Below are 16021 nucleotides of genomic sequence, written 5' to 3'. Positions count from 1 at the left end.
GTTTGGCCGCCATCGTGAAACGACCCATATCGGTGTAGATGTCGATTGCCTTGAGCAGGCAACTTACAGCCTCATTCGGGTCCGTCTGGGGAACCAAAGAAATGCAAATCAGTTTCTAAACACTCTTGAACGGGGGTATCAATTTCAAGAAACATATCAAATGCTTTTAAACTTAATAATCATATGCTTCGAACACAACAACTACCTTTTTGTAACAGTTTGAAGCATCAACATAATTGGTGGCAGCATCATGACGACTTCCAGCCTTCGAGTGCAGATTGGCCGCTTCACAGAAAGCGGATCCGGCCTGGGACCACTTTTTGGCCATCTTAAACATGTTGGCCGCCCGCTGGTAGCATTCAACAGCTTCCTCTACTTTGTTCGAACCGCCACTAGAAGGGATTGAAAAAAAAAAAACAATTTTATTAGGTTTGTTTGAATTAATCATTAATTAACTAAATACCTAATGAAAAAAAATGAATTAATGTAAAACATCTTATAAGTAGGCACCAATAATGATTTGAAATATTCGAAGTATGACCGAAGATTATTGTTTGTTAAAAAAACTTTACGATTCCTAAAAGTTATCACATTTCCTTATTTTTGGACGACCATTTTCGTAAGGTCATTACGTCTTTTTGTTCAAATCATGCGAGTATAAGCGTGGTTTAAACAGTTTTCCGTAAAACTTCAAGAATCTTTATGTAACTATTCGTTCACTGTTTAGAATATCTTATACTATAATAATTGAAAATTAGAATCGTTTGGAAATATTAATCCTTGTAAATTTCGTTCATAAATGTAATAATGCTTATTTCGTTTACATTATTCTACGCGATAAATCATCAATAAATAGAAAAATCACATCAAGCAAGAGAATTCCTACTACGTTGTCTCTTGCGATGGTTTAGTATCACGATATACATAATCAATTAAAAGGGGTCAATTGGAAGAGTTGTGAACTGTGAGAATAGGATGAAAATCGCCAAAAAAAAATAAGTTCTGAAATGTGTACCTGGTTTCATAGAATACATTGTTCCATCAATTTCATCGATCTTTTTATTCGATTTGAAGCAAAATAGAATATTGACGATCACCTTTGAAAGGTCACAAGAATTATCAAAGTCGAGTAAATAGTCGTAGTAAGAAAAATCAAAACAAAAAGTATTGATTTTCGTTTTATCTTTTTCAAACAACACTTATCATTATGCCATCTCTCGCATGCGATTAGATGAGCTTAGAATTTACAGTGGAACGATAGAAACAACTATCAATAACAGAGAGTGGAGGGGGGAGATTAGCTGTTCCTCCGCTCACCTATCTAGCCCCTCCTCCTTCCCCTACCCCACATGTTTATATGCCTATCTGGCTGACGACGATCATGTCGTGTTTTATTTTTTGTTTTACGCTTACTTTTTGCTGAGCCATGTTACTCAGGATAAGTCCGAATGAGTCATTGACAAAACTACTATGAGTGTCACATCGTTGCTTCATAACAACGAAAAGCTCATGGTTAAGATTATTTTTTAAACATTAATATATTGAAAAAGAGCCATTTTCAACTGCTCTCGCATTTTTTTTCTATCCAATACGTACCCAAAAAGTGATCCGAAAAATCCCTTGGATGAGTTCAGCTTTTTCTCAGCTTCCGCCATCAGCTGCATCGCTTTTTGCTCGTTATCTGCCATCGTTATTCACTAGCTGGCCACTGGTTCGATACTTTTACACGAATCTCAGCTTTCTACAGTGCCTGAATCGCAAAAGTCTGTAGCAAGAATCTGAAAACACTCCTTACTGGATGATGATGAAAAATTTTATTATTGATTTTTCTCCTTGCCAAGTCGATTTTCTTTTGTGTTTGAGGCAATCACGCACTGACGTTCCGATGTGGGCAAGTGGGCACTTGCTAGTAGCGCCAGCTGGTGTTCGGAACAGGAACATCAGTCGCAGCGATGCCAGTCGTGCTCATTTAGTGATTGAGGAAATAAAAATGGATTTTACTCATTCCTCAACCCCAGAACAAAACATTGATTTATTTTCGGAAAATGGACAAGCAATTCACGGCGTGTTCGTAAATTGATTTGTTCTATCGAAGTGATTTTTTTCTATCGTTGCTGGCGTTCGTAAATTAAACAAACTGTATGCAAAAGCATTGGAAGGTGATTTGACATCTACCAAACAAATCGATGCATCGACCCAAACAAAGCTTTAATGTTTTGTTTAAAATTCGACGGAAAAAGATAAATCATTTTTGAAGTTGAGTTTCTCAAAACTCGGTTTAATGTTTTTGCGAGTAGCGTGCAGAATCAGTTTGTTGTTGTTTACATTCGTTAATTTCCAGTCGTCTTTATGCGTTGCTTTCGTTCAGCTATCGGAATTTCGCGAGTTTTTTGATAGTCTATAAATTTTTAGTAAATTTGTTCGCAATTTAGGTGATATCTATCCCGGAAAATGCAGAACAAGATTGCCAATTTGAAGGCTCAAAATCCTATCTTCGGGCAGCTAGTGATAGGTCCTCCGGGGTCCGGCAAAACCAGTTACTGTGGCAAGATGAAAACGTTTCTGGAAAAGTTGGAACGGAAGGTAACTGTAGTCAACTTAGATCCGGCTAACGACAACATGGAATACGAAGCTGGAGTGGACATAATGCAACTCATCACTGTTCAGGACGTGATGGAAAAGTTCGATTTGGGTCCAAACGGAGCCCTCATTTACTGCATGGAATTCCTGGAGACAAACTTCGGATGGCTTTTGGAACAGTTGAAAAGCTGCTCTTCTGAAAGGTATTTCATTTTTGATTGTCCTGGTCAAGTTGAGTTATATACACATCACAACGCTATGAAGAACATCTTTGAGAAGCTCGACCAGTTGGGCTACCATCTATGTACGGTCCATTTGGTAGAATCTCATCACTGCTCAGAACCGCATAAATTTATTTCAACTCTGCTTTTGTCGCTCCACACAATGCTCCAGATGGGGCTCCCTCATGTCAATGTTTTAAGTAAAGCAGATCTCCTGAAAGAGTATGAATCAAAGCTGGCTTTCAATCTGGAGTACTACACCGAAGTTTTGGATCTGAACTATCTGCTTGAGTGTGTAGACAGTTCCATGATCGGACCTAAGAACAAGTACAAGAAGCTCAACGCCGCAATAGTCTCAATGGTCGAGGATTACAGCTTAGTATCGTTCACTTTGTTGGACTCGCGACGGGATGACAGTTTGTTAAGGCTTAAAAATGCCATCGACAAGGCCAACGGATACGTTTATGGGGCTGGGGAGGAGAAAAATATCAACACATTGCTGGCTTGTGCCGTTGGAGCACAAACGGAAACCGATCGAATGGAACGGGACATCAATCCATACCGAAGTTAGCGTTAGGGAAGTGGACAATAATAAATACTGTTACCTTTAGAAACGTGCGAATTTATTGGAAAGAAAAGCTTTGAAGTAATTATTAAATTTTAAATCCAATTTGAATTTGAAAATTGATATGTATGCATTAACATTCTGAGCTTCAGAATTTCTATTTCAGAGAACTAATTCAACCAAAGTAGCTTTTGGTGGTTGGAATAAATTTATTTTAATCACTATCATACAAATTAGGCGGCAAGAGGTTGCTTGACCTGTCCCATGAAAAGAATCACATCGTAACGCTTGTCCACAATGATAAACGCAAACGCTCGGTTTGCTAGGAATTTCGGAGGCGTGGATTTGTTGGCAAAAACTGCGGCCGACGCTGAAGCCGCTGTTGTTCCTTCTTCGTTAACGATTATTTTGGACTTTTGAACTACGGCACCTAGGAAAACCTCGCTGGCAATCTTCTCAAACTCGGCAGTTTCCTTGCTCATGGCAGCTTTAACGCCCATCTTTAAAAAATAATAATTTTAGTAAATTGACAACGAAAAAAAAACGTGATCGAGAAAATCTTACGTTGAATAACACGCTGTTGAGGTGATAATCTGCTGTAATTTCGAACCGTGGAAGGAAGACTTCAACTTCGTCATCTTCGTATTCCTCTGCAGCTTGCTTCAACTCTCGGTAGATAGTTTGCATGTCAAATTGCACTAGACGACGAACCACTTCGTGTAGTGGAACACCCTTTCGAGGCAGGATCACCATCATTGATAGCTGACGATCGGGACCATACGGAAGTTCCACGATTTGGGCATCTAGCTCACGGAATGCCGCAAACGGAAACACAGCTTTCTGATACATCATGGACACGTTGGCGATAATTTTCTCTTTCTCGTCGTAGAAGGGCACGGTGTTGGTCAGTGAACGATTGAATGGAAGCTGAAAAAGAAGCAATATTTTAAATAGAATTTCACGGTATAAACTCCAATTATCACTTACAGTCCATTGTCCCTGGAAGAACAGCGCCGAGATAACAATCATCCGAGCTTGCATGATGTCCTTCGGGTGAACAACTTTGGAGATTTGTCCGTTGGTGGCTTTGAAGACTGCATCGTTGATGTAGTCGTAGCTTTTCTTGATATTTTCGGCCGAGCTGCTGAAATCCAATGCCTCGTGCAAATCTGTGCCATAGTGCGTGTCAACGGCCCGATCGAAATCGCGTGAAATCGGTCGATTTATGTCGGTGAACAGAAACTGTCGGGAGGAAATTTCCACATCCTGGGTATTGGAACTGGAAAAAAATGGAAATTTAGATAATGTTGCTCACATCAAGGTTCATATTTTATGGACTGCAAATAATCAAACAATCGATTCAATCAACAAATGACGGCTTATACGGATAACTCGATAAAAAACCTTATGAACAGAACGATACTCACTTGATCTCCTGCTGGAAGCTCTTGTAATTGGCACTGATGTCTGCCTGATTGTCAATGTTTAGCACGTTTAGAATTTCTTGCAGCGTCTTTCCACTGGCACCCTCGGAAATTAAAGCTAACAGACTCCACACCGTCAGCGGGGACAATATCATGTTGAGTACTTGAGTATTCTGCTCGCCATCGTAGAACTCACTAACGCTCTAGAATGAAGAAAAGCTGTTAATCTACAACGACATTGCTTACGATTGTTTAGGCTGATTAGGTCGTCAAAATAATTAGGATGCAAATTCAAGTTAACGGTTGCAAGACTGGACAAGAGACCGTTGTAATTATCGTACTCGAAACGCTGCTGGAATACCTTGAAAAAGTTGAGTGCAAACCGTTGCGATGCTTGATAAAGCTTTGCATTGCCAGATAAAGGTTGCGAAGACGGGGGAATCATCAAATCATCCTGATTCGATTGACCGCTTGCCAGAGTGATCAGTAAGAAAGTCACACCAGCTACCATCCGAAGAGCAAAACCTGGAAAGGAATCACCGAATCAGTTTTAATTGACTATCGGCAGGTAATTAGGATCAAAAAGATAAACATAAACAACCGCAATGAGAAAATACGTGATCAAAAACCGGTTTCGAGTGCTGTGCATGATTTGGTTAATTTTCTCACAACGTAAAGCCGAGAGTACAGAGAAAAACCAAAAAAAAACCTGATCCAAGGTCACTGGAGAACACATATATGTCGTAACGGACTGTTGTGGAAAAAGAGATTACGGACTTACCCATACCGGCCATTGTAAATGGATGAATTGATCCGGGCTAGGCGAGGTGCTAATACGATACAATCTTGAAGCCGATAACTATTATTGATCTGCAAGTATTCGCACGAGCAATTAGAAACTACTGAGCTTGTCACCCTCTAAATTACGCGGTGATCGCGAACTGACAACAAAAGTGAGCTATAATCTCGACTCTCAGAAACTAAACATCAGCAAGCAGCTCAATGAATAGTCTCAGTCGGAGTCGATTTTAATCACACCAAAAGCACACACGAAGCTATTATAGATGACATGCAGTAGTTATGGTGATGAGTCAAACCGGAATTTACACATATCTCACGTTGAATTTGTCTTTTCTATATTTCACTATGGCAAAAGGATTATGCTTAACGATCGGAACGCTGTTTTCATACTCGCGAAACAAAGATGCTCACTGCCTTGAGGTTTTGAGTATTTGGACTCAAGAGGTAGATGCGTACAAAAAAAAATTGTTTAAAAATTCAGCCGAACGAATTCTCCATCGATAGACGTTCGTCTGTGATGAGTGTCAGATCGTCACTGTATGAACTCTGCTGTCGAACCGACTGAGCCAGTGGATAGATAACTTATGTTAACTATACTCTACTTCGCGATCCACTCCACGCCGCGCAGTCAATGACGAGACGATCGTCATTAATGCTCGATCGGACTCTCGCTCACGCTCCGCCTAAGCTCTGTCTGGTGGTGATAGTGGGTGAAGCTAAGCATAATATTTTGCATACCGTCAACGAGAGCTGTTTGAAACTGGAGGAGAACGTTGTTTTTGTACATACATATTTCCTCATGGACCTTTTTTTTCTTATCAGTCCTCTAGAGACAGAGGATTCACCTAACGAATTTCGGGTCTTTTTAATGATTCAATTAACGAATCTCGCCGATGGATACGTGATGACGCAGCTGAGAGAAAAATCGTCTGCAGTCGTAAACGTCATCAGTTCAAGGGAATGTCTTCAAAATTTAGTTTAAAGATGGTTTTGCACGTTATGGAACAAAGAAAAGTGGTTAATTTTTTTTAAATTTTGGACAATTATTAGTAACTTAGTTTTCAACAAGCAACTCGAGCGCATTTTTAAGGAATTCGCTCGATAAATGCAAATTCTTGAACCTTTTGACTGGGTCAATTCTGTGGTTAATGTTAATACAGCCGTATATTTATTTACTCGATGCGATACATCAGAAGCTATATATGTTTTAATGTTTGAATTTTCAATAAAAATTCAAGACATTTCTATTTTTTTTTGTAATTTCTTTTGAAAAACTAATTTTAACTAATTTAGCGCATTTTTTAAGCAATTTAATCAATAAATTCAAAATCCTCTTAAAACTGAGTGCAGTCATGGAAATGTATTTATCAATCCAGCAGTTTAAAAATTTCAACCCACGTTTTGAACGAAAATGTCTCATCTGTGTCAACCAACACCATGTGGCAATCCTGCTACACTATGTCTTTTGCGGCGGAAATGGTTTGTGAACAGGTGTACAGAATCGGGGGACGCGTAAGTTTAAATCCGGCTTGTGAGCTGTGTATTTTATTCGATAATTTTCTAATATACTTACAAATTTTTTTTTTTCACTTGTTTCCATTTTTTGTCATAAATTTCCAAAAGTTCGTTTTCGATATACTGCAAGTGCTATGGACTTTAAAATCCATTATCTTATCTCTTTCGAACAGCTGTTTCAGTTGAAACGAAAATTTGTTATTGTTTATATAGACAAATGATTAACTATCCTTCATCCAATCATAAAATTTTTTGTATCTTTCTAAAGGTCATCCGGCTAATTGTATCAAAGTATAACTGGGAATTAGACCCCCGGATAAATACCATAAGTAGGTAGCTTCAAGTGTTTCATTTCGCGCTGATAAGATAATGCCACCCACGTATCGGCTTCTATTTTAACCGAACATTCTTTGGCAAAGGTTTTTACTTTTCGAAGCTCTTTCTAAATTAAGAAAAAAAACGTAAGTTATGTAGCTTAATACCTTTATTAAAAATTAACTGTTTTTGTCTTGTATAAATATAGACGAAAATGATACTTCCTTACACGTTGTCCCGAAGCTTAAATTTGTTCATCTACCGGGGACAATTCGAATCAAAGCAACAAAAAAGTAGGAAAAAGCCAACACTGTTGTGTTTAAGTCTAGAGTCTTAAATTTAATCACCTATGAACCTACCGCACGAATGTTGAAATGTTTAATTTTTGTTACGAAAATTTCCTACTGGCAGAATGTTTCGTACACATTCACTCCGAATGTTTTCAGCTTGTTGGACTGCATAAACCGAGACACGAGCGAGGCCATCATGTCACTGTTACGATGCTCGAAACCATTTAAACCGTTCGTATCGGACGATCCTCCCGATTTGCCCAGTATCTTTGAAGTTAGCCCATTGACGATCGGGATCATTTTAGCCAGGCTCATCTTGATGCTGTTGATGTTCGCCAGTGGCTCCACGTTGAGGGCAGATTTTGATGTTGACGGGACCGTTTGGGGTGAACCGACCTCGGCGTAGTACTCGGCCAGTTTATCGACGACCAGATTGAATCCGTCAATAACGTTCGCCTGGCACACTTCCGCGACTTCCGCACTTTCCAGAACGTCCAAAGTCTCATCGTACATTTTCCCGAGCGTTTCGCCTCGGTCCATTTCCGATGGAAGCGTAAACTTGGCGATAGATTTGATAGGATCCATTTCTTCATTGGCCAAACTTATTTGGATGGACCAGAATAGAGTTTCGGTATCAGCCAATGTTAGTTCCTGCTTTAGGTTATAACGTTGCATCACTACAGTTACATTTTTCCGAATAATATCCATCAGTTTGTCCAATCCATCGGTAAGAAAATATTGAATCATTGACAGATATGTTGTTTGAATATCGATCGTGACCAGTTGTCTGTCATCTTGTTGTTCTTTGTACAGGTAGCCACCGAGAATGTTGATCTGGGTTTTCAGGGTAATGGACAGCATGGAGGACGCGTAAACCAACGCGACGATCCTTGCAAAAGCCAGAATTTTCAACTCTTCCCACAATTCAAGCTTGTTATCAGGCTTGGATCGTAACTTTTCTAATATATCTCCAGTGCTCAGTTCCTTCAAAATTTTCTCCCCTACCGAAGGGGCCAGTCCCAATATCGTCTGGTTGCAGGTTCTTTCCGTCGACTCGAAGTGCTGCATCCGCTTGAATCGTTCAGCAATCTCTTTGGCTTGACGCTCTTGGAACTCGCGCAGCTTGTAGTGGATATACTTAAACAGAACCAGTCCTCCACCAAGGATGGCCCCCGTTATGAATTTCCTTCGGTGGCGGTGGATAAAATCCCTTAATCCGGCCAACATGTTTCTACACTTCCTTCCGCCAGCGACGAGCAGGTGGCAAAGGTTAAGTTTTTCAGTTTTACTTCCCCTTAGCTATTCCAATTTTCGGCTTCACCGATGATACCGTTGTTTTCACCTATGCGACTCAATAGAAACGACAAAGAGACGATTGATAAATTTATTAGGCAGCCAACCAGCGGACACCGTCGTCAGCCGATTTGGTCTTCGAGTTTTTGATGCATCCACTTTGTTCTCTCTTTCGCTGGTGTTTTTTGCGTTGTTTTGTTTCGTGCATGCATTCGTCGTCAGCGGGAAAATCATTGATGATGTTGCATGCAACAATCATTGATGAAACATTTCACGTACACTGGTAAAATTGAAGAATTATTGTTCGACCATTTAATTTATTTATTTATTGTACATCAACAGATCACATATTGATCCTAATGATAAAATTAAAAATTAAAATTAAAGACACTACAAATACAATGGTCTACACAAAACTTAAAGCTTTAAGGATTTTTCTTCGGAATGCATCCCTTGAAACGTCAAAATCAAAATGTTCGGAGTAGCGGTTGAATGTCTTGATTACACCTATAAGTGCTGTGTTAGCCCCATAATTATTCAAACGAAGAGGGACGTAGAGCTGGAAATTACGATTTCTCAAACCACGTGGTCGTATGTTGAGTTGAAGACCTTCCAACAGTGCGGGACAATCGGTTCTGGATGTAAGCAAATCAGCCACGACAGAGGCTCGTGCGGCGGTCCTGCGGGCTTGCAGCGTGTCGATGTCGATTAAACGACAGCGGCTCTCGTAGCTGGGGAGTCGGAACGGGTCTTGCCAGCTCAGGTGACGAAGGGCGAATCTCATAAAGCGCCGTTGGATAGCCTCAATACGCTCAGAGCCGTTTTGGTAATAAGGGCACCAGATAGCAGAGGCGTATTCGAGGATCGAACGAACCAAACTGCAATAAAGACTCTTCAAGCAGTAAATATCTTTGAAGTCTTTCGCCATGCGAAACAATAGACCTAGGCTTCTAGAAGCTTTATCGACGATGTAATTGGTGTGAATCTTGAAATCCATCCGTCTGTCAAGAATGACACCAAGATCTTTCACGTGCTCAACTCGAGCAATAGCCTCGCCGCCGAGAAAATACGCTGCATTTGATGGAAGCCGCTTACGGGAAAAAGAAATTGCTGCGCATTTACTACGATTCAAAGGCAGACAATTGGATTATCTTGAGTCATTAGTTAATATATTTAACTTAATATTTAAGCCGATATTATAAGGACCTATTCAGTTAGTATAAGGATGAAACGTTTATATACACGTTTATATACATATAGGTTCCAAATCACCAGAATTTCCTTGAATGTACAATCATTTAAGCATGTTTGATCGAGTACAAAGACTGAATAAAATTGCATGAAATTGGGCAAATGGAAAATTTGTGTTGATGCCAAATGACGCAAAATGGATCATGTAATTGTAGCCATGTATTTTTAAAAATATTTGTCATTTTCATCGTTCATCGTAGTTTTTATCGTTTTTGGCATTTTGGTCTTTGAAGACATTTTTGTTCGTTAAACTCCTGATAAATTTTGTCAATTTTGGAATAACAAAAATGGTAAAAACAACGAAATGTTTTATATCATTTTTGCTACTTTCGTATTTATGTGATTGTTGTAATTTTTAGAATTCCGTTTTTTTTTTCTAATTTTGGACATTTCTGTTATTTTTTATTCATTTTTTGTAGTTTTTAAAAATCTTCGTCATTTTCGTCTTGAACGCCTTTTTTGTCATTTTCGTTACGTTTGTCAGTCTGTTATGTAATTTTTTTGGATATTTTTTTGTTATTTTTTGGATTTTTTTAAAAATATTTTTTGGATATTTTTTTTGCTATTTTTGTCATTTTCATTAGTTTCGACTCTCTTTTTTTTACATTAGGGGAGGTGGGGGCATAATGGCCACCTTAAGGAAAACGGTTATTTAACCATAGAAAATAGCTATAATATGAAGGTTACATTATTGTTTCGTGTTTAGACAATTGAAAAGCCTATTCCCTAACGGGCTGAAACGTGAAAACAAGATGAAAACGTTAAAAAATGCATTTTAAAAAATTTTGCCAAAAGCTGAAAACCAGCCACTGTGGAGGCATAATGAGAACCCCCCCTGAGGCAGTATGAGCACTGTGCAACTCCGCTTAACGCTAGAGATCACCCATCGGGCTATGTTCGGTCGCCGAACGGACGTTGTGGCTCACCCGATAGGCTGTTGCGTGGTGACTGAAGGAGATGCTCAAGCCTGCTCGGAGAGGATGTGTCGATACACCCATACATCCGTTCGTGCCCCACACATCTTCCTTCCTCTCAAAAGAAAAAAGACAGTTTTAACATATTTGATAAATTAAGATCAAAATATTTAAACACGCTCAACATTCAAATTCTTTTTCTATTGGTGTTTAGCAGCTCCAACCAACCCCAGACGATAGATTCGTTCATCTTAAGAAATTGGATATATACATCCATTCAAATGCGGCCAACAATAGTAAGCTGGTGCTGCGACTCTTTTTTTTTTTACTGGAATCGACAACCGCTTTCTCCTTCCATTCACATAAAAAAATTCGCAGTATTCAGAGGATTTAATCGAATGTTCTTTCAAATCTTGGATTCTATTAGTACAAGCACGGTACGTATTTCTGTGCATGAGTGTCATAAGCTAACCTGCACCGATACTCACAACAAACAGAAACAAAAAGTCCTTCGAAAAATCCTCAATTTCTTTGAAAAATATACTCACTAATCGAACTAAGGGACATCCCTAAAACATGCGGTGCAACGATTATCTATGTGACAAGTAGTGGTGATATCAAAAGATCATCAAAGTTTCTGTTATCCTGTCAAACACAAGCATACATACATATCATTCTGCTGATGTGGTGTATCTGGCGAGAGCTTGTTGCACGAAACCTGGATGAGAAAGGAATCGGACATAAACTCCATCCTTTCCACCGCCATCTCTCTCGATGAACGGTCCCCGCTACGTTTTTCAACAACCGCTACCGAGAGCGTACTGGTTTGCTCTCTACGTTCAATTTATTCAAACAGCATTGCCACATATATATATATATCTTTGGGAAAGTCAAGCAACATTTTTGCATTCTGAATGTTGCATCACATATGACTAATCAGAAACATCTAAATACATATTTTGCAAAAAGCATTTTGTATCAGGCGACTTCGTAGTATGTATAAAAATTCCTTTTATATTTCCGCATCGTTTATTTCTGTCTTTATATAATCAAATATAGATATTCAACTTGGCTTGGCCATATTTCAAATTCTATTTGAGTGCGAATCGAAAACGCTTACTGAAGAAGACAGTAAGTTGTTATCGAAATATCGGTATCTGAACTTTCCTTAAACCGTGGTTGAATTGGAGGGGATATTTCGATTGCTTTGACCCAGAAGAATTATTCAACCTAGTACGCTCACAACGCATATTAGAGTCTATTTGAGTGATTATTATATAAAATGAAGAAAATCTGTACCATTTTTCAAAATCTGTCATCTATACGTACAGAATTTGCCCCGGGATTAAGTCCAAATAACTGCACTTTTCTAGATAAATCTGTACATGTGGCAACTATAGTTCGGATACCGAAAAACAAATCTTCGATGGAACCCGACAACTTTTCTTTTCCTCCTTAAGAAAAACTAATAAGGTCTGTCAACAGTTGGTGGCATTTTAGCTGCATCCCGTTCGCACCCATGCAAACTATAAGCAGCGCTTCCATCCGAATGCAAGTTTAATTAGGGAAGAATGACAGCATGCTGTTAAACTCCCGGAAAAAAAAAAAAAAAAGAATGCAAGTTTTGCCTCGCTCGTTCTCTCACATTTTGAGCGTACATAATTTCATTCACGTACACCATCGCAAAGCACCGTATGGCTGATGTCATGCTGAAGCAACTAGCAACGCGACCTACAACGCAACGTTCACACGACTAACCAGCTCTCATTTGATCTCCATGGAAATCGCGCAGACCTGTCATACTGGTCGCTTTGTATAGCGCGACCAATCTGATGCCAATGTGTTTTGTAGCGCGACTAGTAGGAAATCCAATAGGAATATTGTTTTTTCTCGATTTGAAGCAGTGATTCCGGGTTTTAAGCACAATAGTACGAAGATCTGTCCGAACTTGTGATAATAAACTAAAAAATATCTTAATCGGCGAGAAAATTTTCATGAATTCTTAGTTCCGGCAAAAAAACAAGGAATTTTGTCTGTTCAAATTTCGGCATTCTTGCAATCCGGGTCGTGATTTGATGAGTTTTTGATGGCTCCCGAAAGAAAGGAGACGATTCAAAGCATTATCAGATGTAGAGAAGTGATGATTTGTAGGGAATCTCAAAGTGACAGGTCGCGCCAGCATGACATACCAATGCGTTGCAACGCAATCTTATTGGAACGTTGCGTTGCGTTGCGTTGCTAGTTGTTTCAGCATGACATCAGCCTATGACCTGGGGGAGGAAGACTGAATAAAAAAAGTAAAAAATCTTTCAAACGTCAAATTTCTCTCATCAATCTACCGACCAGTGCGAAGGTTCAAAATCTTACTTTCATATTTAGTGAATTTCAATAAAACTTTTTTGATGCTGAAAAGCACTTGTTTTGCATAAAACAAAGATTTAATTCGGTTTTGTTTTGCTCTGGCGAATTCTGCAGATCAGGCGTATTGAGTTGCTCAAATTTCGTTAAAGTTTTTGAAGCTGATAAATTAAAAATTGTTTGATTAATGGTTGTTCTAAAAATAGCTTAAATAACAGATTTAGATTTAGGGTAGTTCCCATTGATCGAACAAAATTTTTATATAGTTTAAAGTTTACGATTACAAATTATTTCAACAATTGTTGGCTTTTTGCCGAACAGTAAAAAAAACGATACAGAAAACGATACAGCGAATTTCAGTCTTCCTCCCCCAGCGTATGACTTTTGATCTCGAGAAATATGCGGCAGGCCTGCCAGACTTTTTCTTTCAGCTCTTATAAACTAATAAATATAATCAATCATCTCAACATGATGAATAAACAACTTGTTGAATATAGTTTATTTAAAACCATCTGCAATCGGTCTTGTTTTAAAAATGGTATTTTTCAATTGAGTTTGTTCCTGAGCAGTTTTTTTTGAATAACTTCCAATCTTAGGAAAAATCTCAATCAGATAACGGTTTTAACACTTAACCAGGGATTTTTGTTTGGTCAACGTAGTGCTCTATCTCGGTTAATATTTTAGTAAACGTAGGGCTTATAACTTCTCGATTACGTAGCATTGATAAAGATGAATGATTCATGTAGATGTTTTGTCTTTGAAGCTTCGATCGCTCGAGTGTCTCATCGTTTCGGAAATTTATCAACAAAATAGCACTCTCTTCGTATACAATACAACAAGTCACTTTCCCCTTTTCAGTCTTTCCATGAAAAAGATGCTGTGGCATCCAGTTCAATCTTCCACACGAATCGGGTTAGTTTCTTCAGTTTCAGATCGGTCAGTTTTTTTTATTTATCATTTATTTTCTTTCGAAGGCTATCGGTCACAGTTAAGACAGCACATAAATAGTTTACGAGAGTTGTTTAGAAAGAGCTCGCTTAAAACACACAGTTCTTTTTTCATGTGTTCCTGGAAATTGGAACAATTAAGCTGTCTTCTGATTTCAAAACTTTATCACTTTTGCGGCCGCCGTCGGATCTTGCTATTCTCCTAAGCTTTACAAACAATTCGCTTCTTTCATAGCAGCTGACCAACGAACACGCAGTTCTTTAATCTATGCAGCGAGGCCCACATGTGCATATCCTCATATTGAAATAATCAGGCTGTATTGTCAACTCATCTTTTTTTAACAACAGATAGGGTGAGTGAGCCTTAACTTGGCATGCTCCTTATCTTGGCATGCCAAAATGCATTTTGGTAATTTGTATGTCAAACATATGCCTAAAAATATAAAATAAATCAAACATTAAAGAAAATCGCATTTGTCTACATTCTGCATAGCATTTGTCCGCAATTGAATCCAAATAACTGAGTAATAATTTATTTTCACATGACGAACTGGAAGTAAAATTACGATTATCGGAAAAAATCTGAAATGAACCTACCTTGCTAGTGCATCTGCCACCTTCGGATCGATTTAAAAAACACACTTCTCTATGAAAAAATCACTAAAAAATACCGTTGGTTACAGCAAAACGTGGCAAAAAATATAAAATTATAACCTACTTCAAACAACGTACATATTTGATCTAAAATTGAAGAAAATATAAACATTTTTTTCGCCTAATCTTGGCATGAAATTCCACTAATTGAGGTTTGTATGTATGTGTGAGAACGAAATCAGCAGGCAGACGGTAGCCGGCAGCCGGCAGCCGAATCGTCGGTTGTTAGTGCACAGTGGTCTGGAAATTTAAAACCGGTCGAAAGTAAAAAGAATGATTGAATTGAAATAACTTAAAAATACCATAAATGTATTTTGGACTCTAATCAATTTATTTATCTCACAAGCGTATTTGGCATCTTAGTTGGAATTATAATACTAAAAGTTTAGCTGCCTTTTTTTTTTGGTAAATTCCTCTCAACTTAGGGGCACGAAATCAACAGGATTCGAATCCGAATCGATATCTTGGATCTCAACGTTGAAGTAACTTTATCCATACCCATAAAAGAAATCTACAAATGGAAATAAGGTCCAACGTATTTTGATTTCATTTTATTTGTGCTGGAGATGAACATTTGCTGTTTATGTGTCGCTTTGAAAGGAATGATTACAAAGTTCAAATTATGACATTCTTAATATTATGTTTATTAAAAAAATGTAGTTGCATTACAATGTTGGAAAATTATGTTATTAAGAGCTAAATTTTATTGTTTTCAATTTCATGTGAAATCAAAAATAATATTTTGACCAAGTTTGTTTTATATTATGGATCACTGTGCATCAGCAGAGGTGACGACGTTTGTTTTCCGTAGGAAAGGAATATGCGAAGGAAGCGCTGCCGAGTTTGGATGATGATTTTGCATGAGTGCGAGTGGGATGCAGCTTGAATTTCAC

The 16021-nt window shown here is 38.4% G+C and overlaps 4 protein-coding genes across 8 annotated transcripts; 1 reads left to right on the top strand and 3 right to left on the bottom strand.

Annotated features, from left to right (window-relative positions):
- Positions 1-4: 4 nt before the first annotated feature.
- LOC129760754 (alpha-soluble NSF attachment protein-like) lies at positions 5-1876 on the bottom strand (the record flags this gene model as incomplete). Its single annotated transcript, XM_055758414.1, has 3 exons — positions 1597-1876; positions 206-392; positions 5-85 (listed from the first exon to the last, which is right to left on the bottom strand). Coding segments are annotated over exons 1-3 (360 nt in total), but the record flags the coding sequence as incomplete, so codon positions are not given.
- Positions 1877-2320: 444 nt separating this feature from the next.
- LOC129760751 (GPN-loop GTPase 2) lies at positions 2321-3409 on the top strand. Its single transcript, XM_055758411.1, has one exon. It carries the CDS (start codon positions 2452-2454, stop codon positions 3370-3372), a length of 921 nt encoding a protein of 306 aa, XP_055614386.1. The 5' UTR covers positions 2321-2451; the 3' UTR covers positions 3373-3409.
- LOC129760750 (serine protease inhibitor 77Ba-like) lies at positions 3408-6173 on the bottom strand. 5 transcript variants are annotated; one of them, XM_055758408.1, is made up of 7 exons: positions 5982-6173; positions 5578-5660; positions 5152-5315; positions 4794-4993; positions 4354-4645; positions 3931-4293; positions 3408-3866 (listed from the first exon to the last, which is right to left on the bottom strand). In XM_055758408.1, exons 2-7 carry the CDS (start codon positions 5582-5584, stop codon positions 3600-3602), a joined length of 1293 nt encoding a protein of 430 aa, XP_055614383.1. In that variant the 5' UTR covers positions 5585-5660; positions 5982-6173; the 3' UTR covers positions 3408-3599. The 5 variants fall into 5 exon arrangements, with proteins under 5 accessions (XP_055614383.1, XP_055614380.1, XP_055614381.1 ...); XM_055758405.1 differs by having other exon boundaries at positions 5572-5660; positions 5898-6172; XM_055758406.1 differs by having other exon boundaries at positions 5572-5660; positions 5909-6172.
- Positions 6174-7572: 1399 nt separating this feature from the next.
- On the bottom strand, positions 7573-9192 carry LOC129760753 (peroxisomal biogenesis factor 3). The gene has a single exon (XM_055758413.1). The coding sequence runs from the start codon at positions 8936-8938 to the stop codon at positions 7823-7825; it is 1116 nt and encodes a 371-aa protein (XP_055614388.1). The 5' UTR covers positions 8939-9192; the 3' UTR covers positions 7573-7822.
- Between the last annotated feature and the right edge of the window lie 6829 nt (positions 9193-16021).

This window comes from Uranotaenia lowii, unplaced genomic scaffold (genome assembly GCF_029784155.1).
Source record: "Uranotaenia lowii strain MFRU-FL unplaced genomic scaffold, ASM2978415v1 HiC_scaffold_750, whole genome shotgun sequence".
NCBI lineage: Eukaryota > Metazoa > Arthropoda > Insecta > Diptera > Culicidae > Uranotaenia > Uranotaenia lowii.
This window is presented reverse-complemented; position numbering and strand designations above follow the sequence as displayed.